This window comes from Plecotus auritus (assembly GCF_963455305.1).
Source record: "Plecotus auritus genome assembly, chromosome: 1".
Lineage (NCBI taxonomy): Eukaryota > Metazoa > Chordata > Mammalia > Chiroptera > Vespertilionidae > Plecotus > Plecotus auritus.
In genome coordinates, this window is record NC_137770.1 from 196,663,991 (window position 1) to 196,690,244 (window position 26,254).

Here is a 26,254-nt window from a genome sequence, read left to right on the forward strand (position 1 = left end):
AAATGGAGGAGACTGTGCTTTGTGGTTACCTAAATGCGTGGATACATGTTCGGATTGGGCACATTACTGACTCAAGGTGCGATTATTTGAAAGGTCATGGCCTCTTCCTCTTTAAAGCAAGTACTTGCAGGGAGTTCTGGGCTCAGGCATGCATCCACAAGATCTGCAGGTGTGCAGAGATCTAAACACTAGATGCAACTAACTGCAGCTTTCTCTAGTGTGCAATTAGAGAAATGAAAAAGAGTAATCACTCAGGGGATGCTTTGAAGAGAAAGTAAGCAGGTCTCGGGAGTATTTTGTGGGTACAAAAAATAAATATTTACGGATTTGTCTTATCTTAAGGATCTCTAGACGCTGTTCAAAAAAAGGAGCATAATGTGTAGTGTTATTTCTAAAGGAAGATAGAGCTGGGTTATGGATGCTCCTTCACACCTCATGGCAGCTGCTTTTAAACCTTTATTACTCCTCTCTAGTCACCACCCCCATCTGCCCACCTCCTCCCTCCCCAGGTTATTTCATCTTCTACTTATTTCAGCCCTTCAAGCATGAGCACCTTCAGTTCCTCCCTGTCAACCTCAGCACATCTGTATTTACCCATTTTTATTTCAATCCTTCTCTCACAGAATGAAATGGTTAATTCTTCCACCTACATTCTTTTTTGTTGTTGTTAATCCTCACCCAAGGATATTTTTTCATTGATTTTTAGAGAAAGTAGAAGGAAAGGGAAGAGACACAGAGAGAGAAACATCAATGTGAGAGAAATACATCGATTGGTTGCCTCCTACACAAGCCCCAGATGGGGCTGTGGATCGAGGCTGCAACCGAGACGCATGCCCTTGACTGGAATGGAACCCGGGACCCTTCAGTCCTCAGGCTGATACCATTGAGTCAAACTGGCTAGGCTTGACCAATTTTCAACATTATTTGAAATTCAGCATTATTTCATACTTTCTTTCATCACTATTTACTTTCCTTGACCTCAACTTCCAAATCTCAGGCCTCTGCTTCTCTCCATGGTTTCATGTTAAGTCTTAAGACACATCACTTGCATGATGGAATGAGTACCCAGAGGCAAAGAGAAACCAATAACTGACAACTGAAAATATAAAACAATCAACTGCAGGAATGCCCAGTGCATCACATTAACCCAAGTTGGGTTATAGTTTTACCTCACACACATAACTACCCGAGTCTGGAAAGCTGAACTCTCTAACCGTTTTGGTTCACTACCTGTATTCATTCTTTATCCATTCATCCATGATTTAAAAAGTCTTCTAAACTCCCAATCCCATGAATCGATTCATTCCAAAACAACAATGTGAGTGGGTTCCCTGGTAATACACTCATGCAAACCTCCATTCCCAATGCTATCACATACAAGTCCCCAACAGAAGAGCACTTAAGTAAATAAGCTCCAAAGTTGATCTGAAAGTTGACTGACTTTTATTAAACCAACCAGAAAAGAAAAAATAAATTCCTAAAACCCAAGAAACACCTTTGTCTTAAGAAGCTTGACATCAAAATCGCTTTGTAGGGGAGAGTATCTCGGGAGAGCTCAAAATGAGTGATGATGTGCAGGGAAAAAAGCCAAAAATCAGAGCAACAAGGGCTTGAGGATTAATACCAGTGTTCTGACTTGTAATCAGAGTAGTGTAGTTCCTGAGGGCAGCCTACAGAACTCAGGCACGGCAGGCTGAAGTGGCCAGTCCCACCGGGCACCAACAGCAGCAAGCTTCAGGCTCAAGCCCAGGGCACCACTGTGACCTTCTTCCCAGGACAGGGGCTGAGTGGGACTCGAATGGGGATCTTAAGGTTTTATTTTTCTGACTACAAAGTGAATTATGATTGTAAATATTAAGAACATTTTTACAAAGTTTAAATAAGCATAAAAATCACCCTATGTAGGCCTTTCAGATGAAATACTAACATTGACATTTTTCTTAGTTTTCTATACAAATATATATATATATATATTTTTTAAATAAATTAGATGATATTAAACATTGTCATGTAATATCTTTATTTTTACTCAATACCATCAGCATTTCCATGTGTCATTAGACACTCTTTGTAAACATAATTGTTAGGGGCTCCATGATATTCAGTAAAGCAATGTCAAAAGAGCACAATTCATATTATTATTATAGCTGACATTTATTGAGTTCTGAATGTATATCAATCACTATGCTAATTAGTATAAATACATAATCACATTAAGAAGATGAAGTAGGCATTGTTATTATCCCTATTTGAAAGACAAAGAAACTGAGACTTAGAAGTTAAGTCTTTTGCTTGCACACACCATATCCACACTGACTCCAGAGCATACACTTTTAACCACTAAACACATGAAAAAAATACTTAATAAGTATTAAAATTTTCTTTCCAGAAAGCTTGTATCAATTTACATCTCAAAGAGCCATTCATGAGACTATTTCATTATAACTTTGCCTGCACTGAGATTTTAAAAATAGTAAAACAATCTTGGCTAATTTGGCTAGTGAAAACTAGCATTACATCATGAGATTAAACACTTTAAAAGTATTTTCTTTCAAACAACAAAAATGTTTAACATTTAGTGTACTCATAGAGCTTTCAGTATGGTGGAGAACAGTGACCCTGGATGTATAAAATATGTAAAACCAAACAACAATCTGAGATATCAACCAGTGAGCTCTCTCCTCATCCACTGTAACCACCCCCCATTGGGCCAGTAAGAAAGGTATCAGAATCAGGCCTATGAAGATACCAAATTCAAAGAGCCCAGCACAGGTGAAAGAAGAAAAAACAGACTTGAATGTGCACTGGACCTAACAGACCCAGTCCTCTCCCCACCACATAACACCTATACTCTCCACCTTTGTTCCCCAGCCTAGAAAAACCCTTCACTCTGGAGAGGAAGAAGAAGCAGAGAGACCATCTGCTTTGCCCCTGCCCTACTCCCTTGCAGAATAGGTTGGTGGCAGCCCAGTGGAATATCTAAGAATTCCAAGAGTAGAGTGGACTTGGGCTGTGTTTCTTGCCTTAAATAGGACTGTCTCCAAATGGAGTCCTGTGTCACAGGGCAATGGAGACGGTGGCACAGCAGGACAAGCAAGAAGACACTGAGACACAGGACTGCCAGGAGACTGTTCCATAAAATGCTAACGGGACAATGAAAGCCTATAAAAGGGGTATCACTCAGTCCAGAAGGCTCGCTAGAGGAGGCCGAGACAGGAACACTGTGTGTGGCTCAGCCGCAGGAGCCATACGGGACCTGGGTGGGTCAGTTTTGGAATAGCCTGTAAGTCATGAAAAGGGGTATAGATTTTATCCTATAGGCAACTGGGGGTCAGTTTATGAGTGTGTTTGTCTTTTACCAGTCTATTTACTGAGCTATCTGCTTTTAATACAGATGTGAATGGGAAATTATTGTGTGAAAAGTAATTAGTGATGGGAGAAGACATTAGAACTGCAGCAGAAAACCAACAATCCAAGAAAACATCCAGCAGCTCTCAATACGAAACTGGGGACGGGGGGACCTCTCTTGTTCTCTCCATTAGGAATATAGAAGGCCCTTCTCTGTCAATAACATCCCACAGCTGAATTACTCTCAAGGGGCTTATGCTAGATTAGGTATATTAAGAATATTAAGAATACTAGAACATAGGTACATGAAAGCTATCATGACCAGGCATGGAAATCTGGGGTGTCCCTTAGGAAAAAAAGAATAACAAACATACCACTGGTTTGTGTCCCAGATAATGACCGAGGAAGATCTTTTCACAAATTGCCAGTTTCTAAAGCACCTTTAAAAATGAAAACAGAGTAGAATTTGGCCACATCACTTGTACCTAGAAAGTGGCCCCTACCTATTTTTTGAAAGAAAAAAAAATTATTGGAGTAATAACACTGGGAAATTGAGAACTTGGAGGCCCTTGAAAAAGGTTTTCAAAAGCTACTTCAGGCGAAGAGGGAAGGGCGCTACTCGGCTGTGCATGTGACAACATACAACTGCCTTGTCAGTACCATTGGAGATAATGAAGAGAAATATCTCCATGGTCGGCCAAATGCATTAATTATATAATCTAAACATAATTAAGAGGTGGTAGGAGCCATCTCCAGGCACTGCAGGAGGTAATGCTGTGTCCTGGGGAACTGCTAAGGCACCAGTTGCTTCAGGCACAGTAAAATCTGTGGGCACATTTTCTAAAAACTAAGCTGATTTAGAGGCAAGTCTTGAATTCTTCTTGCTAGGCGTTGACCATCTGACAAATTCTAATTCATATTCTTGCTGGACCCACACTGGAGGAGCACAGCTGTCAGAAAGTGTGTCCCGCAATTGGCAGTATTCCCGGAGAGGCCAACAAACCACAGAGTGAATTTCCCCAGAATCGTCTTCCACGCCCATTCCTCCCCACAGGTGATATTTGGAATAATTTCACAGGATACATGAGAGGAAGTGTATACTGTCACCGCTTAATCTGTACCAGGAATGCGGTTGTTAAAATATGGGAACTGAGTGTCCAACCCGCCAACCTAGCAGCCTCTGCAAGATTAACATCCCATCCTAAAAGCCCCATCTGTGCAGTAAGGCATTTGCCTCTCACCCCCCTCCCCCGCCCCCCTGCCACCCCGTCTATAATCAAAAGAGGAGGCTAACCTCAAATGTGTCTAAATGGTGAGTGGATATCCATTAAATGCCTAAAAACAGTGCCATTCCGGAGGCTGTCGCTCCCATTGCTACTCAGTAAGTAAATCCTTATTTGTCACTATTTCAATTACAGTGAAAAGTCTTTAAATATAAAACTCATTAAGGGTGACAAGGGAAGACAAGAGGCCCAGGATACATTTATGGATGGCCTGTTTCAGCTTCCTGGTGTAACATAAGCATGTGGTGGGAATGGGGGAGGGCAGATGGAATTCCAGTTGTTTATCTATGTGCCTGTTCGCTAACAAACGCAGGGAATTAGCACTTTAAACAAACAAATTAATGAACACATTACAAGGAAGCCTGGGAATGGAGTATTAGCTTGAGCTGAAATGAATACATTTCTTGTTTTTGAGCAAGCAAAGGATTCTATTAATTTTCTAAATATGCACAGCATGCAGATGTGCTAAAAATTGAAATAGCTAAAAAATTAATATTTTGATTCAGCAGCTGCAAAACCCTGTAATATGCCACCCTGCAGCTGTGAGGAAATGACATGTGGTCATCGCTGTGTGGTTCTTTCTTCACATCACAAAGGCTCTGCTTCGAGGATCAGTGAGGATTACCCACAATCATGATGGATGAAAGCACACGGCAGTGAAATGACTTATTTCACATCTTTGGAACAAAGTCAAAAAAGCTTGAAGATATTAAAGTAAATGTGTACTGTCGAAGCAATGGCTTTGGATGTTGGTTTTATGGGGCAGTGACTCCTTAGCTAATAAATAATGACCTATAAAGACAAATTTAGACACACAGTGAGATTTTTAATAATCACCTGTCAGTCGATTAGGTTCTTAATGCAACCACGTTAAATGTGTTTGGAAGCGGTTACAATAATCAGCACTCAGCTATTCCTCATCAGGAGAAAAAGAAATGATTTCATACCAAAACTCGGGGCCCGTAAAGTGTGCATGGAATTTGAATTCTGATGCCACTTTTAAAACCAAAAGGTGTTACTCATGAGATAACTACAGCTGGATTCCAGGAAATAACCACGATGGCAGAGTAGAAAGAAGCATTCTCTCTTCCATTTTGGATCATGACTTTGGTCCTAGCCCATCTCTGAGCTCTTATGAATCATGTGTTCTTTTTGTTACAGGCTCTGGATTAGTACAAAAACCATAAAACAAAACAAAACTGCCCCCTTTTTTTAGGGTCTGTGGCTATTGTCTCACCCTGAAAAGAATCACACACCCCTACCCCATAAAAAACATAACCCGCTACAATAGACTGACCTGTAGGTTCTATCTCTACCCAGTGTGAACAAACTCACAAACGTATTGAAAAGGCTACAGTAAGACCTGAGGAGTCACAGTTTGAAAAAGGAAGGGGCAAGAGGCACTCTCAGATATACGAGCAAAGCTCTTGCCTCATTTTTGGTGCCAGTTCTTGCTGCCAACAAGGAGACAATGAGCCCCACTCCTGCCCATGTAACTAGCCTCCCATCAGTTTATATTTTACTCTCAGTTTACGTCCATGATAGAAAAATATCCACTTCTATTAATATGCTTAGAACATCAATTGGGTGTGAGGTACTATGGAAGTTACTGTGGGAGGCAGAGGATTAAGCCAGACTCAGAACATTCCTTTGAGATGCCCATGACAAGGTCTAATGTCAGAACAAAGCCACACCTAAAATGCAATAGGTGTCAAAGGAGGACCAGAGAATATTTATCTAAAGGGAGTAAGACGGACTTAAACTTGTATGCTTATTTGATGTTTGTAAATGGTGCTGGCTGAGACATCCTAGTTAGAAGGCAAGAACAACATGAAAGGCACACAGGAGGGACAGTGGGGAGTGGGGAGCACCCAGCATAGACAGAGCTTCAGATATCCACTCAGGAACCAAGGGAGACGGGGGGGGGGGGGGGGGGAGGCTTAAAACTCAGGGTGACAAATGTATACTTAATGTGTGGGCAATGGGAAATGATCAACAAGTTCCCACCATCAAAGTGTTTTCTAAGCCAAAGCAGATCTTCCAAAAGAGTTACCCTCTCTTAGGAAGGAGTGGGGAGAACTTCAGTGGGGCAGAGCCTTCAGGAGAAAGATGAGCTTAGGTTTCTCTCTGTTAGCAGAGAAAGGGGAATACATTTAAGAGGCATTGGGAAAGGAGAGTTTGCAGGATATGCAGTGATTAGAATGTGGCATGGGGTAGGGGTAGGGGGGAATTAGATGTAACTCAACTGTTTTGAATTGCACTGATTGAAAAAATCAGCAGCAGGTGGACAAGAAAGACAGACAAAGAAAGAAAAGGACCTTGTGGATGGGTGGATCGGGGAAAGAAAGATGGGGTGGGTTTTCTTTGAAGTTTTTTGAGTATGATATTCCTGGGGTGGGTTTTCTTTGAAGTTTTTTGAGTATGATATTCCTGTGGGTCAGTTGTCCAGCAAGTAGATAAAAATGAGGGCCTGCAGATGATCATCATGTGTGTACCTGGGACAGATCCTAAGGAGGAAACAGAAATGAGGGTCACATTAAGGTTGTGAAAGACACTAAGGTCCTAGAAGAAAGGGGATGGGAGGAAGAAGAGAGAGAAAGAGGGAGATGAAATGAGTAACCAGAAGAGGAAATAACTGACTGGAAAGACCAGCTTATGGAGGTGATGGGGCAGATAGGTTCTGGGTCACAGATGAGGGGCCCCATGAGCCAGGATAAGGGAGCTCCTTTCTCAAAGGAAGAAGTGACGAGCCCCAGATGGGTGGCTCAGTTGGTTTGAGTGTCGTTCCATACACCAAAAGGTTATGGGTTTGATTCCTGGTCAGGGCACACACCTAGGTTGTGGGTTCGATCCCCTGTCAGGGCGTTTACGGGAGACAACTGATTCATGTTTCTCTCTTACACTGATGTTTCTCTCTTACATTGATGTTTCTCTCTCTTTCTCAAAAAAAACAACAACAAACATATCCAAAAGAAGGAGGAGGAGGAGGAGGAGGAGGAGGAGGAGGAGGAGGAGGAGGAGGAGGAGGAGGAGAAATAGTGAGGGAAAAGAGGCATCTAGAAGAAAATACTGGACATTTGAGCAGAAATGGTGAATTTATTGTTGTTGTTTTAATCAGATTATGTTAATATCCTGAACAATAAAGAAAGCAAAAATGCAAACTGATCTGAGTAAAATGTGAGTTGAGAAAGAGTGGAGGGTGCATAGGGAAAGGGCATGGTGGGCAAGATGACGAAACATCCAAAAGAGCTGTAAAGAGTATGACTGCCAAGAAGCAGAGAAGGTCGTATTGGAACTAGATCAGGTGATGAAGGCTGATGACACAGTGACCCACATGTGTCCTCTGAAGTGGCACCATTTCAAAGCCTAGTGCTAGTGCTCACTAGCTGTGAAACATTGGTAAATTGACTAATGCCGCCAATCTCAGTCTCTTGGGCTATAAAATGGAGATACTATTAATCACAGGACCAACCTCCTGGGGTTGCCGTCAGGACTAATTGAGATCATGTATGTGAGGAGCTGGAACATAGTAAGTGCTCAATAAACATTATCTGCACTAGATCTGATCAGAACTGACATTGAAAGTGATGATCATGCATCCATCTAAGTCACTGTTTTACCTATTTAAACCACAGAGATTTACATATAGGAAAGTAGGTAAAGATAGCCTCTGCACTTTTGCTCTCTTTAGTACTGAAAGGATTACTTAGGAATCTAAATTCAGCTGTGTTCTTTAGGCACAGACCCTCAAAGGCCTTCTCTGCAATGCAAGCCCTGACCTGCAGTTCTTATGAAGATAACAGCAATCCTGACTTCATCAGGAGCTCTGCCAAGTTGAGCCTGTATAAGTTAAGATCTTTCTGTCATTACCAAAGCTAGAAAAGACAGTGTTTAGTAAAAGTCACATGAAGAAGAAAATACAAGTTCTTTTTAATTTAGGAAGGCCCAATTTAATCATGTCATGTTCTTTTATTCTGAAAGGGAAAGTTCAAAGAAAAAAAATGCCTTGAAATATAGGATCATCCTTCAGGAGACAGGGTGGCCTCTTAAATAAAACACAAATAAGGAGAACAAGGAAGAGACAGTCATTGAAAGTCCTGGAGAGAGAGATTGGATATGCAATTCAGAGTTCAAGCAAAAGGAGATAGGGTGACAAAATGAGAAATAAGAAAAGAGTGCACTGCAAAAAAAAGAAAAAAAGAAGATAAGAAAAATAAACAAGCAAGTGTTAAAAAAAAATAGAAGACACAAGAAAATTGAAAAAAAAAATAGAGATAGAAGAATAGGACCAGTTAGAATAAAGTAGGAAGTGAAAAAGAAGATATAAGAATCAAATAAATGAGTCACACTAGGGAGAAAGATCCTTGCTATAATTACCTTATGATGCATTAGAAGGTGATTACACTAGACATTAGTTCCCAGAGCATTTAAAGCAGAGTTCTTGCAACTTTTCCCAACAGTGCCTCTCCAAGCCACCTTCATACCAGTCTGTATCAATCCATCTTTTAATCCACCAATCAAAAAATCGTTAAGTCTCTATAGTGTGAAATCACAAATTTCTGTTGTGTGGAACTCTCTAGGTTCAAATCTTGGTTCTATCTTCCAACTTCTGTCATTTTGAGCAAGTTACTCAACCTTTCTGTATGTCAGTTTCTTCAGATATAAAATGGAGATCAAATTAGTACCTATCTTGGAGGATTATTGCTACTATTAAATGGGAAAATGCATGCAAAGCTATTAGCACAGTGCTTGTTACATAATGAGCCCTCAGAACAGTCACCTATTATTAGACACCAGGAAGCAATCCCTGACAGAGAACAGGAGATCGTCAATGACAAGCACAAGGTAAGTGGTAGAAATGATCAGCACACCAGGAATTACAATGTGGGAGAGACCAGGAGGAAGCTGGTACTCTTAGGGAAGGAATCTGAGCCAGGCCCTGAGAGATGGATGGGTAGGATTTTGAATCAGAATGAGGCAGTAACTGCTACACATTTGTAGTCTTCCAGTTCCAGCCTCAGGAGCAGCTACAGCAAGATGTAGGGCAGTGCCAACCCGCCTCCCCCGCACGTAGAATTGTAAAACAGAATTGGCTCTCACCTCTCTGGCTTCAAGTCACTGTGTCTGGAAGCACAGACCTGGCACACTGGCTGGCACAGGGCTCCTTCCCAGGTCCTTAATTACGTTCAACTTGAGCTGGATTTTTTGGTGTTTTTTTTTTTTTTTTTTTTTTTTTTTTCATTATTTAGTATTGTAGTCATGGCAGTTTATTCCAAAATAAGGATTTGTTGCTCTTTTAATCTGCATTTCAACTTTTGCACCACTTTTTATAGGGCCCTCTTTCAAAAATGAAAGTAAATGGAGAAAATCATGGACAGGGCTCAAAAGGCTTATTTTTTTATGATTTGGAAGAAAAATGTTAACAGGTTTTCTCACCAGTCAACAAATGGCTTCACGCAGGTTCAGAGAGCAAACATTTCTCAGACCCAACACTGGAGGATAATTACTGATTACTCCTCAGCGCTCTTTGGTAGGCAAAAGAGTCTCCTCTGTAAATCCTCTGCTTGCCCACCAAGGAGAAGGAGGGAAGGGAGAGAAGGAGGGAGGGAAGGAGTGAAGGAGTGAGGGAGGAAGTACACAATTTGAGGACTAGTTCATTATTTCATTTTACCTTTAGGGAGTGCCAACAAATTGTTCAACATGTTAACATCACTTAGGGATTTCCAAAGATTTTTCTGCAAACCCTGGTTAACTCTGTGAGAGGCTATAATAAATGAAGGGAGGGATATGCAATTAAATGTTTGGGAAATGATGTCCAGCCTCCTTCATCTTAGAGATTCACAACGCACATCTGTTTATTTAAGGTTCTGAGATATCCTGTAATAAAGAAATTTGCTTAAGTTATTAACTCAGAGGTTCCCAAATTTATGTAGCCAGGAATCTGTTTTGCATGTAACACCTACTAACCATTGCCTAGGACTTGAGTACCATGGATTACAATATGGAAATGCTCAGAGTAGAAGTTCTTTACTGACAAGTCTCCTTTTGCTTACATTCTGGCTCAGATTTATGAAGAAAACGAATCAGTATTTTAAAAATTACTGCATAAGCAAATAAAATTTTAATCCCCCAGGATTCCACCACCCTAATAAATCAGCTGTTTATAATTTTCCATTCATCCCCTCTACAGTATTAGTCTCAGCGTTATCTCCTTTTCTACAGAAGAACTCAAAGTATAGCCATTCCACTAGGCCATGCCTCAAAGTCCAAGACTCTTCTATTTTGCTCTTGCATTTGCATATTTCTCACTCATGCTTTCTTTTTAATTTCTATCGTCTTCTATAAGTAGGAGAAAAGATTTAGCTGGGGAAAAAAAACACAGGAGGAAGCACCTAAGACTTTGGAATTTTTGGATAATGTGGCTGAGATGTGTGCAAAATTCTAAGGAAAAAATCTATGAAGAAAAAACCTGGCTTTCCACAATGCTTATCCATGTCTGCTGTAATCTTATCCACTCCTGCCTCTCACCCCAGTGCATTTATCTCTATTGAAAACCTTCAGTCCTGGTCTACTGGTCTAAATCTCACAAACTGTATATTTGCTTTGATAGACTTAAAGGGAAAAAATATCCCCACACATATGACATCTCTGTATGTGATAACCACATTAAGGTTATTGGACCTGTTCCCAGGATATGTTTATTCTTGTCTGTGTGATAGATTAGATGTAATTTTCTTTCTTAAACAGCCAAGTGCAATTAAGAGGTCTGTGATGATGATCACAGGTACAGCTCAGATAGATATAAATCCTGTGAGTAAATCCCACCACCGTGCAAACCTCACACATGATGGAGGGAGAAAACAGGGCCCTTCCCCGGGGCTTTCACCGTGCCAGAACTCCCCAAGGATGATGAAAATACATTCCCCGGATGGCACTGCCTGGGGAGGATTTTCTTCTGCTTTGTTGATCATCACTGGACTCTTCCTAACAACTTCCTGAGTTTAGATAAAAGTCATTGAAATGTTCCATGAGGTTAACTCTGACCTGACTAAAGCAAGACTTCAGTTAAAAGAAAGAAACATTCTAGCACATTAGGTTCAGGGTAAAAGAAAGATAGCAGATGAGCTCCTGGTGGTTCCAGTAAAACACCTGTTAACTTGGGTCTTCAACCTCCTCCTGGACAGCTCTCCCTGGATGTCCAACAGTCACCCCATATTCAACGTGTCTAAATTCAAACATCTTATCTTCCTATTCTGGCCATTAGTAGATGGTACTCTCATTCCTTGAATTTATTTGATCAGAAATCAGGAAATCATCCCCCAAACTCCTTCTCCCTCAGCCCCCAGGGTTAAGAGATCAGTAATTTCTGTTGCTTCTCCAGTAAGCTCCCCTTATCCACAATTCTGCTTTCCATAGTTTCAGTTACCTTTGGTCAACCCCTGTTCAAAAATATTAAATGGAAAATTCCAGAAATAAACAATTTATAAATTTTATATAGCATGACTTTCTGAGTAACATGATGAAATCTTGTGCCATTCAACACCGTCTCGCCCATTCCACATGGTCCCTTTGGGAATGTGAACCATCCTTTTGTCTAGCACATCCATGCTCTATGTTACCTACCCCATAGTCACTTAGTAGCCATCTGGGTTATCAGATTGACTGTTGTGGTATTGCAGTATCTTGTGTTCAAGTAACCCGAATTTTACTTAATGATGGCTCCAAAGAGCATGAGTAGTGATGCTGGCAATTGGGATATGCCAAAGAGAAGCCTTACAGCACTTTCTTTAAATGAAAGGTATGTATTTATAAGAAAAAACAGTATATATATAGTTCAGTACTATCCGTAGTTTGGTACAATCCACTGGGGGTCTTGGAATGCCTCCCCCACAGATAAGCGGGGGGGGGGGGGGGGCACTGTATTAGGTTGAACCATATGAAATCGCCACTATTTGACCATTTGTGCCCACAAAACAGCAGCCTCCATAATGTCTTAAAACCTTCAAGAGATCCCCACAGCCTTGATAACAAAGTATGTTCTCCTTACACAGAAAATACAATGGCCTCATGAACTGGTTCTGCTTCCTTCTGCTTCAAGTCCCACCACTCCCATGCTAGGGCCTGGCATTCTACTTAACTCTTTGTTGGTGCCTGAAGAGATAATATTCTTTGGACCATTTTCTGGAATGCTCTTCCTTCTAATCTCCAAACCCCTCTCAATATTTAAAAAATCATCTCAGTTATGAAATGTTCTAGAAAGCCTTCTATATCTACTATATATATACACACACACATCCTCTGGTCTGAGTTGGCGTTCTGTCCCACAGGCTTATCTCATATCCACAGCAATATCATATTCAACACACATCCCCTTCGTTCTTACACTCTATGTTTCTTGAATGCAAGCATTATATCTTATTCATATCTGTATCCCTAGAGCCAAGCACTGTGCCTGGCATGAAGCGTGTGCTTAATAAATATTTGATTAAGCAGTAAATGAACAAATGCATTACAATGCTACAGAGAGAAGTGGGAGTTGTTTTGGAAATGATATATATTTATTGAAAAAGTAAACTTTGAGATCAATACACTTCTCTGAAGGATCAACAATTGAAATTACTGGTCAAATTTTTCTTTACTAGACACTCATACACCTGTCTCTATTCAACAAAGGCTATCCAGGTACTAGATAATGGTTATCTTATTTAAAACTAATACTCAATATACCTAATGCCAAGGACAGTCAAGGTTTGTCTCTTGACAGTTTGACAGTCAAGCTGTTTTAGTGGGACCTGCTCTTCTAGGGCTAGGGATTTCTAGAGTCATAGAGTCTAGTCCCATGATTATTTATTCATTGTTGGTTTTTTTAAAAATCCTCTCTAGAGAGTATTTTTTTCCATTGATTTTAGAGAAAGTGGAAGGGACAGGGGGAGGGGGAGAGAGAGAGAGAGAGAAACATAGATGTGAGAGAGCCATATCAATTGGTTGCTTCCCGCATGACCCCAACAGGGGTGGGAAATCTGCAATCCAGTTACATGCCCTTGACAGGAATCGAACCCGAGACCCTTCAGTTCACAGGCCAATGCTCTAACCACTGAGCAAAGCTGGCCAGGGCTGTGATTCTTTATTTTAATGGTCCCCTATTAACCTTAAAAAATTAACGTACTCCTAATCACCTAATTTACTCTCAAAGAGAGCTCTGGACATTGGAGAGAACAAAGCTCATTAAAAATTAAATGTTTCCGATCTCCTTATAAAAACACTTATTTTTAAAATTTCCCCAGCATAAAAATTTCAAGGTGCACACATTGGATAGGTTGGAAATAGAAAAGCATAATGAAGATCCTACCTTCTAACTCCTCTCTGACTCTCATCTTGCCTTGCTCCAGTCTATCTCCCATACAGCGTGCACGTTTTCTGCCCATAACACACCATTTTAGTTAAGTCACTGACCTCTCCAAAACTCTGACTGTATTGCCCACAAAATTCCATCTAATTTTTTTGGCCTGAAATTCTGGGTTTTCTATTCCTCATTTCCAACTTAAATTTCCCAACTGTTTCATCTACTATGCCTTACTACAAACCATGCTCTTCAGCCAAGTTGGATCTCACTGGCCATGAACGGCCCACATGCTCTTCCACTGTGCCTGTCTCCTGGTGGAACCACACTCAGAAAGTCTGACTGACCTCCCTCTGTCTAATGTAATCCTAGCTATTCTTCAGGAAGAATTTTAGGTCCCACCTCCGTCACAATGCCTTCCATATCTTTTTCTTCTCTCTTCTCTGAACTCATACAACAACTGATTTTTGCCCTGAATTCCAGCATTTTTGGTTGAAACTGTGCTCTTAACAATTCAGTCTTTCTAGGATATAGGCTTTGGACACCAATGTCTATAGCAAAGGTCATGTGCAAAAAGGAAGGAATCCCCAGGACCCTGGCACCATCGGCTATACTTGGAGCACTACCCTTGACTTGCTGTGCACCCACTATCAAACTTGACAACTGAAATATCAAGCTATCCCAGGCTGAATGTGCCTGTTCACGCTATGATCTAGACACTCAGCCATACCTCCTACTGTCCAGGGACAAACCCTACAGCCAAGTCAATTCCTCTAGCATGCATCCAACCAGATTCTGGCTTTCTCATCTTTCCCATTTGCCCAGTGGCATCCCAGAATGCATCTCAGGCAAGCCCTTCAGAGCTGTAACAACAGCTGCACAAGCAAATCTCTTCACATTTCTCCTAAATTGAGAAAAATGGGTCAGGAAATAAATAATGACCCACTAGCCTATAATTTATGCTTTCCAGACTATTAGCTCTTTGGGAACAGAGTCCTTTTCTTATTCAGCATTTTTAAAACTTTTTTTTTTTTTTATTCTGAGCCATTAGTAGACTTTCAAAGATACTTGCTACATGAATGAATGGATGACCACAAACACTGTATGGCTCCTTCATCATTACCTAAACTCCATGCTGCTCTCCTAACTTATTTCTTTTTGAGATCTGTGTTCTAAATGAGGAGGAATAATCCAAACTCCTGAGGCAACTGATTTACTTTTGGGTTAATTTCTCTAAATTTTGGTGCTGGAGCTGATGGCAAAGGTTCTCCATAGCAAGAGCCAGGGGATAGTGCAGACAAGAGGGAGACAGTCTTCAGAGAGATTGTGTTGAAAATACATTTTGCTATTGTAAGCCAAAGTGTGCCACGTGCATAGACGATACTATTATCATGACTCCAATCTTCATTCATATGAGATTCTAAGTTCTTTCAGAAATTGCAGGAGTATTATTAGAAGATTCCATTTGAATCCACTATTATTTACTAAACGTCTGCTAGGAAGCAGTGAAATGAGTTCCCAGACGTGAAATAAATGTCTCCTGAGAAAAGAGCTCTTCCTCAGCTGATAAACAGGTACAAGAGCCTTTAAAGCCTGGAATGAAGACCCGCCAGCCTTTGACAGTGGTCCTGAGACTCTGAGGAGGCATCACTCACCAGCACAGTAGCCCACGAGGTTGAGGAACTGCTCATCCTTGCAGCTGGTCCTGCAGTTTCCACCATTAATAGTGACATGAGGGTGACAGGAAATGCAGTCAGATTCGGATGGGCCATGGCACTGCCTGCAGGAGGGGTGGCATTCTAGGGGGGAAAACAAGAACCAGGATGGGAATTAGCAGCTCAGCATGTAAATACATGAAATATTTTATGAACTCCACAAATTATATTCAGAACAGAACTCAAATACTGCTCATCCTTTCTTTCTTTTTCTTTTTAAAAATATATATATTTTTCACAGCATATTTTAATTTCAGAGAGAAGAAGGGAGAGAGAGACATCTATGATGAGAATCATTGATTGGATGCCTCCTGCACCCCACTACTGGGGATCAAGTCAGAAACCAGGCATGTGCCCTGACTGGGACCTCCTGGTTCATAGGTCGATGCTCAACCACTGAGCAACATAGGTCTGGCAACACTACTCATCTTTTGAAGATTCCTGATCAAGCCTGGTGTATCCTGACCAAGAGAATGCATTTTTTGGAGTCAATGAAAATGCCATCCATGAATAGAACATGGAATCTAGAACCATAAAAATTTGAGTAACTGGCCATACATTCTAAGGAGGCCAGCATGACCATCCCCATCTACGGAAATAAGGAAGTGAAGATCAAAGTGACAAAACAGAAAAGTGAGTGGTAAGACTCCCCCGCCCCAAAACATCCGGATGCAAAGGCAGCAAGGCAGGGAAGAGAGGGAGACTTTGCTTCTCACAAACTCCTGACAGGCAAAGGGGAAACCTTGCACAGCCATGGATACTGAACCTTCTCACTAGAGTCAGATGGCACAACTTGGATGCCTGTTTTGGTAGCAATACTCCGTTAAAGAACAGAGAACAGAATAAGCCCTCTTCCTGGAGGTTATCATGAGCTGCATTTGAAGTTCAATTCCTTAGACAAAATCATGTCAAAGCTATGTTTTCCCCAGAAAAACTACCAAATTAACAAAAGCACTACACTGGAAGAAAACCAAGTGAATCACAGTAGGTGTGGGCAATAAAGATAAGGATGGCAAGGAATAAAAGCAGGTTGCAGCTGCAGCTGCGTGCGCACTGCCAAGGCAGCAGCAGGAGTGAGCACAGAGAAGGAGATGTGAGGATCTCTCTGCCAAGGACCGGGAGGTCTAAGCATGCCTGGTTCCAAGAGGAGGGGAGCTGGGTAGCACTTGCTGGAAATGATGACAAAGAATTCCCTTCTGGCACAGAGCTGGTGAAAAGTAAAGGCACGGATTTCAAATAAAATCACCTGCCTCTCACTTCTTCTGGCAAGAGACCAAAAGAAGATAAGGAGTTATATATATGTTTTAAAAAGGCAAGCAAGCAAGAAAATGAACTGCTGATTAGAAGGCTTGCATTAAACAGCACCCCTTCTACATTCCTGAGGCTATGAACTTTGAAAACGCCCATCCCAGAGATACTAGTGTTCTCAAGATGATTTCCACCTGCCGAGTTGCCTCCCCACCAGAATATTTCCAGTGACCTGGTGGCCCTGGCGCTTGTGGTACCATCCACCCACTGGCTTCAAGCAGGCAGAGGCACAGGCAGAGAGGAGTTAGAGCTACTCAGACTTTACTCCCCAAACCACTTTACACACACAAACCACTGGGCTAGTGTGAAAGTGCAGGACAGATAATGGTTTTCAAGGACACCACCAATGACAAACCGGAAACACTCCCCTCTGAGCGTGATAGAGAGTTTAAAGGAAAGCAACCCATCAGGGGCCTGGAGAGATTAAAAAGGTACTTGGAAGAAGAAAATTTAAGAAGAAATATCATATTGATCTTCAATCATCTAAATCTGTGTTCACATTAAATTTCCTCTTTGGAGTTTGAGGCTAGAGGAATCTAACAAGTATTAATTTAATTTTAAAATATTTTACAAATTTACTACATGTTTTCTGACTCTAGAAATACATGTAATACAATTTCATAACAGTGGGCTTTTTCCTATAAGCTGGTGTCAACAAGTGTATTATTAGAAATAAAACAGTCATCATGATAGAATGTGTTTAGTCTTCTTTTCCCCCTGTATTTTGTCAATTCCAATAAAATCCCCGCACTAATCTCAACTAGTAATTTCTAGACTCTCTGTCACTGAGACATGAAAGTGCTCTTAAAAATATATGGGACTGACCTGTCAAGGAAACAAATAAATACCTCTCTCTCCCTTTGCTTTATTTTATTTTTTTAAAAAATCTTTATTGTTGAGAGTATTACAGATGTCGTCATCCCCCCCCCACCCCCACTCCACCGCCACCACCACCCTCCTTGCCTTTGCTTTATTAGGCTGTAGCCAGGGAAAGTGGGGCTGAGAACTGCAAAAGTCACGCCAAATGCCCAATCCTACACAGATGCCTTGGAGCCTGAGTACTTTGTCTCCGGGATGCCTGCCATCACACCCATCCCTCACTGTATGCGCAGGGTAAGCTGGTTCTAATTCGTCACTTCCTCCATGCTTCCTTATTGGAAGAACTGAATTTCTCTTGTTCCCTTTACTCCTACAAGTTCAAGATAGGGATTTACAACCCAGCCCTTAGTCCCATGGGTATGACAATGTTTCTAATTACAGTGTCTGGCCACATTATGAAGACAAAACAGGGGTACAGGGAATATGCCCCAGCATGTCACACTCACCTGTACAGTTGCCTTCCTGGTTAAAGTACCCATCTGGGCACTGGGAGAGGCACTGCCCCTCCATCAGCACATGGGAAGGCCAGCAGACTGTGCAGTTATGCGGGCTCTGCCCTGCACACCCAAAACAGGACTGATGACAAGCTGGGAAGACAAAGCAGAAGAGACAATCAGGAAAGTCACCATATGCTGGGGTTCTTTTTCCCAGCCTTACAAAGGGTTCAGCATTCTGGAGAAAGGGCTGTGCGTAGATGATTAAGAAGGAGTCCGTGGACGAAAGATATTTTTGAAAGGGATTGGGGGTCAGAGGAGCTTCCAGCTAAAGGAGCTAGAAGGCTCTCACCTTGACCAAGGAACCTGCTTTTATTAGTACAATCTGTCCTAAGGCAAGGTGAAAATATACACTTCAAAGGGTATAGTATCAAAGGATATACAGAAACATTGTCAGTTTCAGGAATAGCCTACAGGTGTTTGGCCAACAGGAGGCAATAAAATGCCCTGAGCTGTCTGGCAGTTAACAATCCTATTCAGGTTTGGGGGGAGTGCCTTTTAGCCGTTTCCAACAGGTAAACTACATGTGACTCAACCCTGTTGAGCTCCCCAAGCTTCACCAACCTTTTGGTAAAACTCTTGTAGTTATTACAGCTGGAATTGGTTCTCGGCAACCACATGACAAGTGTGGGTGCTCTGTCTCTCCTGTTAGCATTCCTAGGTTGAAACACATTCTGCACATTCATTTCAGTTTCCCAAGGACACATCTCACATACTTCTTTCTAAAGGCCATGTCCTACAAAGCAAGCATCTGTGGCACTCAGGTTAAACAAGGCACAAATGCCACAAAGCAGAAATAACTATTTGCAGAGTCACACATTTCTTTCTTCCCAAGATCCCATTCTGAGAGAATGTCAAGTAACGAACAGGAAGCCATAAAAGAGGTCTTCCTTCCCCCAGGACAGCTCTTCCACCATCACCAGACTACGGGCTGCTGGTCAGACTGCTCATAAAGGAAAGAGAAGGGCGATGGAAGCTTTCCTCGCAGATCCCCCAAAGGTTTATGTGGTGCCTGCTCTCTGACGGCACCACACAGGAGAGAACTGTAGAGGTCACGCCAAATGCCCATCACACTGCCGAAACTAGCCGCATCAACAGATGCACAAGCCAATATCTAGAATAAAATGAATGGGAGACAGAGAATAGCACAGAGAATAAGAGTGTCACCTAGCCACTCTATGTGACCTTGATAAGTTATGTAATTTCTCAAGGCTCCTACTTCCTCATGTACACAATGAGAATATGAACTATACACTCTGCATGGGATGTTGTGGACACTAATTGGGTTGATGCATGTAAAGTTCTTATGCTAGTGCAAAACACAGAGTAAGGGTTTAATACATCTTAGCTATAATTATTACCAGTAAACACTGTTACACAAGTACTCGTAGGTTAAAAAAAAAAATGTGGAAAGCAAAGAGAAAGACAACATCTCTGCTTGCCTACATGAGACTTTTAAGGATAAAAGGAATATTCACATCATTTTCCAAGTGTGGCCAGTGTCTTAATGATGCTTTTTTAAAATTGTCTGTGTTTCTCATGCTTTGACATCAGGGGCCCTGGTGGTCCTGGAGAGATTGACCCTTTCAGGGCTAGCCAGTTTCTAGAGATGGTAGGTGACTAGCCTGTGAGATTGCCTTTCATCTGCCTACTAATTAGCCCAAAGTCCATACCCCATCACCTCGTCTGAGGATCATAACTATCCCTTGGCCCTAATCACTCCATTGCTGGGTGCCAGACAGCCCCTACACCTCAAGCCCACTGGAATTATTCAGACTAGCCATTTCTAAGCCTGTTCACCCTGCCTCACTTATTCTTTCCCAGTGAAACCAAAATAAAGGCTCTTGCCTATGTTTCCTCCTCACTCCCTCACCTCCCGACCAGCTCAGGTGCTTCCCTGTGTGGCCCCTCCATGGAATAATGTGCCCTCTCCTCTGGGGAATGTGACTAACAAACTGTATTTCCAATAACAATTGTCTGCTAATCTGTTAGCCTTACCAAATCTAAATAAGAAAACTTACATCTTGAAATAGCCTGATATTCACCTCCAATCATTCATTCATTCCTTACTAGAGGCCTGGCGCACAAAATTTATGCATGGGTAGGGTCCCTAGGCCTGGCCTGCTATCAGGACCGATCTTCCCCAGCTGCCAGCAGCTGGCCCCACCCCCTGCCACCGCCACCATGGTTGCCCTCTGTGTGTGGGATGACCAGCAGGGTAATCAGGGCCTGGCGCCACCCGCATCCACCACCACCCACCCCTGGTCCCCTGGTCCCCATCAGGTGATTGGAGCCTGCTGGCCAGGGGCAGGGACAAGAGGTTGGTGGGCAGGCCCCATCAGGTGATCGGGGCCAGAGGGCTGGGGGCAGCTCCTGTGTTGAGTGTCTGACCCCCCCCACCCCCCACCCCCGTGGTCAGTGCGCATCATTACACTTTTATATATATAGATTATCTGTCAAGAAAGTCTAGGTGCTGGGGATATAATAGTAAGACAAGAACTGGCCCATATAGATGACCCCATGCATTTCAGGGCACATTCTGTCCAATGGACAAGATCCACCGACTCAGTGACACCACTCTCAGTCCTCGATGAAATACTCAGAAGACTTACAGACAAACAACTTGGAAGAGTGGAATGTGATTTTATGCTACTGCAGTCTCAACAAACCCCCAACAAAAATGTCACCTACAATCTCGGATGTACATGGGGCTGAAATAAGCCAGGCTGCCCTGGCCCAGCAGTACTGGCTGTTACAGTATTAAACTACTGTTATATGGCTGCTGTCCTAAGCCTTCCAGTGCTCCCCTGCAGCTGTGGCTCCATCCTAGCACCCTGACTGATTGATAACCCAGCACCTAAAGGGTTAACACCTGTACCAGGAGCCCTCAGGGCCTTGCTCCTGACCCAAGGCCAGGGCCCATTCCCACAGGGCAGTAACCTTACCTCCCTGTTTGATAAATATTTTAATTATTATCCCTGAATATGCTGTAGAGCTTAATATTTATTTAGCAGTTTTTATTACTATATGAAAAACAGAGCTAGAACCACAATTTAAAATAACTTCTTTATTTTTTCTAGATGACCTTGTTAATAGCTCTATTAGCACAAGTCACAATTAGAAATTTTCTTCCTAAGTATTTTCAGAATCACTATAAAAATATTTCTTCATTAAAAGACAAAGAGAACAGTGATGGAAACTTTACTTGCAGATCCCCCAAAGGTAGCCCGGCTGGTGTGGCTCAGTACTTGAACATCGACCTATGAACCAGGGGGTTACGTTTTGATTCCCAGTCAGGGCATATGCCAGATTGTGGGCTTGATCCCCAGTGGAGGGCATGCAGGAGGCAGCATATTAATGATTCTCTCTTAACATTAATAGTTCTATCTCTCTCTCCCTCTCTGAAATCAAGAAAAACATATTTTAAAAAAAGACAAACAGGTAAACTGACATTTAAGCAAATATTATTTAAAAGGGTACACATTAGCCCATTATTTAAGACATGTTTAACACAAATGAAGCATCATGCAGTGAAAAGTCAGGTGGCAATATTTCAGTAACAGCTAAATTATATTGTTGACACCGAGTTTCCAGGATGATTTGGAGGAAGCAATTAGAAGCAATATAATATTTTCTATTTAAATATTCCTTCAATAATGCCAATATGTTTGTACTAGGCTTCACAAGATTGTTAAAATCCTCAGTTCTTCCTATTATACTCCCAGAATAAATAGTAAATCAAAGCTCCTCATTGTGGAATTGAAAACTACAGAAATATGAATCAATGCATTATGAGCACACAGCATATTTTATATCATTCCATTTGGTCACAAAGTCAATGTGATAACCTGACTCAATGTGAATAAAGGTATTACTGAATTATATAAGGAAAGCAAAGAGGACCAAGGAATTGAAAGGCCAATGGACCAAAAATTCCAGGGGAATCTAGACCTTAAAGAAATATGCCCCAATGAACATCATCATGGCAGCCTTCGGAAGTGCCTTCACTGGAAATGCTCAAGAGCCAAGTAGGCAATCAGCTAGTTAAGCTGCCATGTGGCACAGAGGGGAAAGGTGACCATCCTCTCTAAGTGCCTTTTTCTCTATCATGCCCTTTCTGTAAGGACAGGCATTCGCATCTGCATCTTTACCACAATCTTATAGGCATTCGCATCTGCATCTTTACCACAATCTTATAGGCATTCGAATCTGCATCTTTACCACAATCTTATAAAACTTCAGTTCTGTGCTGGGGGTGGAAATGTCCACACCATCTCACTGACTTTTATGAGGCCCAATCATTCTGTGGACGCTGATTTCATAGCCAGCGTTCTGGTGTGAAGTCTAAGATCCTTCAAGGAAGAGTAACTTCATTACGGGGTATATATGGAAGAGGTTAGAAAGAAGGTCTATGAATTATTTCTCCACATAGTACTACATTTTTAGAGAGTGGCTTTCCAGTTGATGGCTAAGTATATTTCTGAAGAAGCAGAACTGAGCTGCTTAAATACGAAAAGTGTCCTTTAGATGGTTGTAAAGTCCAGTTGACCTGACTCTGGTAAAAAAAAAAAAAAAAATTACCTAAGAAAATTAAAATATTCTCAATTTTGATTTGCTCAATTTTCTATTTAAATTTCAGACAGCAAACACCACTTATTTTTTTCCCTTTTGATGATATAAAGAGTAGTCCAGCATGCCTATTTTTATATCATATGAGATTTCCTGGCTTTTCATCTCAAAACAATTTTTGAGGTAGGCATCTCCCAAATTATGATGTAAATATGAAAATCCTCTATGATATATGGTATGAGTACTATCATAAAAAATGAAAACTGAAATGAGTGAAGTCAAATAAAATCGGTTTCCCTCTTCCTTTCACCCTCCTATTCCTTATTCTCTTTCTTTTTTTCTTTTATTAATGAACATGATTTCACCTAAGTATATTGGGAATGCCTCAAGAGTAAAAATCACATCTTTTCCATGGAAATATTGGCAGCAAACTCTTCTAATTCTCCTATTTCTTTGATCATTTCTTTTTAGCCTTTCTCTATTTATGTCATGAATATTAGAGCTTCCCAAAATTGTACCCTCTGCCCTTTTTCTTCTCATTCTCTGGCAAACTAATCCACAGCTTTAATGATGCCCTGCATGCTGGTGAGTCCTGAATTTATGTGTATAGCTCTGACTTTTACTCTGAACTCCAATCACATAAATCTAACTGCCTAAGGGATATTTTTACATGGTGTTTCATCAGTATCTCATACTCCAAATTTCTAAAATACTACTCATTACCACTTCCAAGCTCGGTCCATACCTACTTAGTGCAAATTATATCACATTCCTTCTCTAAAAACTGTACTTATCAGCCACCCCCAACCCCACATCCTCTCCTTTACCTGGTCTCTCTTTTGTATTCTCTGCCTCACTTGGTAGACCCACCATTCACCAAGACACTCGTGCTGAAAATCGTAGACTTCTACTTTTCCATCACTACAACACATCCAAGGTACATTGATTTTTACTTCTTAAATCTCTGTTACATCTATCTCAACCTCACCATCCCCTGGTCCTTCACTCATGATATGGTAAGTGCCAAAGCTTCCCAACCAGCCCCACTCTGCTTTCACACTTACCTGCCATACAACTCTCAGATAGATCTTTATAAAATGACAATTGACTAAATTATTCCCCTTCTTAAGATCTTTTCATGGTTCTCCAATGCCAATAGTGTCAACTCTAAGCTTCTTAGCCCAGCACATTAAGCACTTCATGACATGACTCACCCCACGTCTCCAGTGCCAGTCCCCACAATTCACTGCTCTGGCCTTTACACTGCAGGAATACCAAATACACTGCCCTTCTCCAAACACACCATGCTTTTGCCCTTGCTATTTCCTTGGCCTAGAATGTGCTTTCCCTCCTTTTCCCCTGGTGAGCTCCCATCAATCCTTCCACAGACAGACTGATGATACACTGTCCCCCAGACAGAGTCAGTCTCCTTTGTTTGGGCTCTTTCTGTACCTTGCGCCTACTGCCATTCCAGCATGCTGCATGTTCTTTTAATGACTTGTTCAGATGTCAGTCTCCCCTACTTGATTGTGCTTCCTTAAGGCATGGTCTGTATCTTTTCATCTTTCTATCCCTAAAGCCGAGTACACCCAAGCTACAGAAGCAAGGAGGAGGAAGTGAAGAGGATTGAACATTACCAGAAGGCATGTGTTTGGAGAGCTCATGTCAGCACTCTGGGGCCCACATTAAAGAGTACTGCTTAATACAGAAGCCACGTCTTTTATTCAATTAATTCAAGGGAACCCCAACTTCATAAATAGTAACATACTCCAAGCTGAGCAGGCAGACTCCTGCCCACTTATTTCTTTAATTAAAACTCTTTGCCTTAAGGCCTCCAGTGAATCTTAGCAACAACTAAACAGATCAAAATACTCACAGTATACTTTGTTTCTCCCCATTTATCTAAAGCAAGTTAATTAATTGACCAAAATTACTGGCGAATTTGTTGTTTAAAAAGAAAATTGGTGTTCCCATCCAAGATGGTGACAGCAGGCTCCTGAGCTCACTTCCTCCCACAGACACAAATGAGACAATTCCCTCTGAAAGAATCCAGCAACTAGCAGAACAACTCCTACTACACATCAACAAAGGATAAAAAAAAACCTTATCTTTCCTGGGTAGGAAAGGCTGAGGCACTGTTGCCATCTACCCTACCCACAGAACAGCAACAGTCAATGCCAGGGAACTCCCCACTCCCAGCTTCTCCCTGAGGAGTGAAGGGTTTGGACCCAACATCTAGTGCCCCAACTTTTAGGATTTCTATCTAAGGGATGGGTCCCCAAAACTATAGGGCTGAAAGCCAATGTGGCCTTGCTCCCACAAGATCCATCAGACTATAGAGAATAAAGAAGCAGTTCTTAATGACTTGCAAAGGCTCGTGGAAGTTGTTCCCCAAGCTCAGAACAGAGGCAGCAGTCAGAAACGCCCATCTCCCAGACTTCCCCTGAAAGACATGTCTGTATTTCTTAAAAGCTGTAGCCTGAAGGTCATACTTCTAATTTAACAAGACTGTCTGTGATGACTTCCGAGACCTGGGAGGCTGGCAAACACTGATTCACCCTCTCCCTCTGCCCTGCTCCAGGTCACTGGTGTCTCCCCGGAAAGAGCTTAAGCACAGGCCTGATGCCTGACTTCTGCTGCTGCTACCCAAAGGACACACCCTGGATAGCCTGGCTCTGGTGGCAGCAGGGTTAAACGGGACTATAGCAAACCAGCTAACCCTCCTGGGCTCAGAGGGAGTGAACATAAACACCCATCTCTGAGTGTTCCCCCCAAAGAGTGAACATAAACACCCATCTCTGAGTGTTCCCCCAAAGAGTGAACATAAACACCTATCTCTGAGTGTCCCCCCAAAGAGTGAACATAAACACCCATCTCTGAGTGTCCCCCCAAAGAGTGAACATAAACACCCATCTCTGAGTGTTCCCCCAAAGAGTGAACATAAACACCCATCTCTGAGTGTTCCCCCAAAGAGTGAACATAAACACCCATCTCTGAGTGTTCCCCCAAAGAGTGAACATAAACACCCATCTCTGAGTGTTCCCCCCAAAGAGTGAACATAAACACCCATCTCTGAGTGTCCCCCCAAAGAGTGAACATAAACACCCATCTCTGAGTGTCCCCCCAAAGAGTGAACATAAACACCCATCTCTGAGTGTTCCCCCCAAAGAGTAAACATAAACACCCATCTCTGAGTGTTCCCCCCAAAGAGTGAACATAAACACCCATCTCTGAGTGTTCCCCCAAAGAGTGAACATAAACACCCATCTCTGAGTGTTCCCCCAAAGAGTGAACATAAACACCCATCTCTGAGTGTTC

General features: G+C 41.9%; 1 protein-coding gene across 2 annotated transcripts in view; it reads right to left on the reverse strand.

The window, feature by feature from the left end:
- The window catches only part of FRAS1 (Fraser extracellular matrix complex subunit 1), a gene marked incomplete at its 5' end in the record, with an annotated part of 457,295 nt that overhangs the window by 185,323 nt on the left and 245,718 nt on the right, over nt 1-26,254 (reverse strand). For both annotated transcript variants that reach the window (XM_080673629.1, XM_080673630.1), the window contains 2 exons: nt 15,627-15,770; nt 18,320-18,460. In XM_080673629.1, the coding sequence (XP_080529755.1) occupies nt 15,627-15,770; nt 18,320-18,460 (285 nt within the window). The remainder of the gene's footprint in view (nt 1-15,626; nt 15,771-18,319; nt 18,461-26,254) is intronic.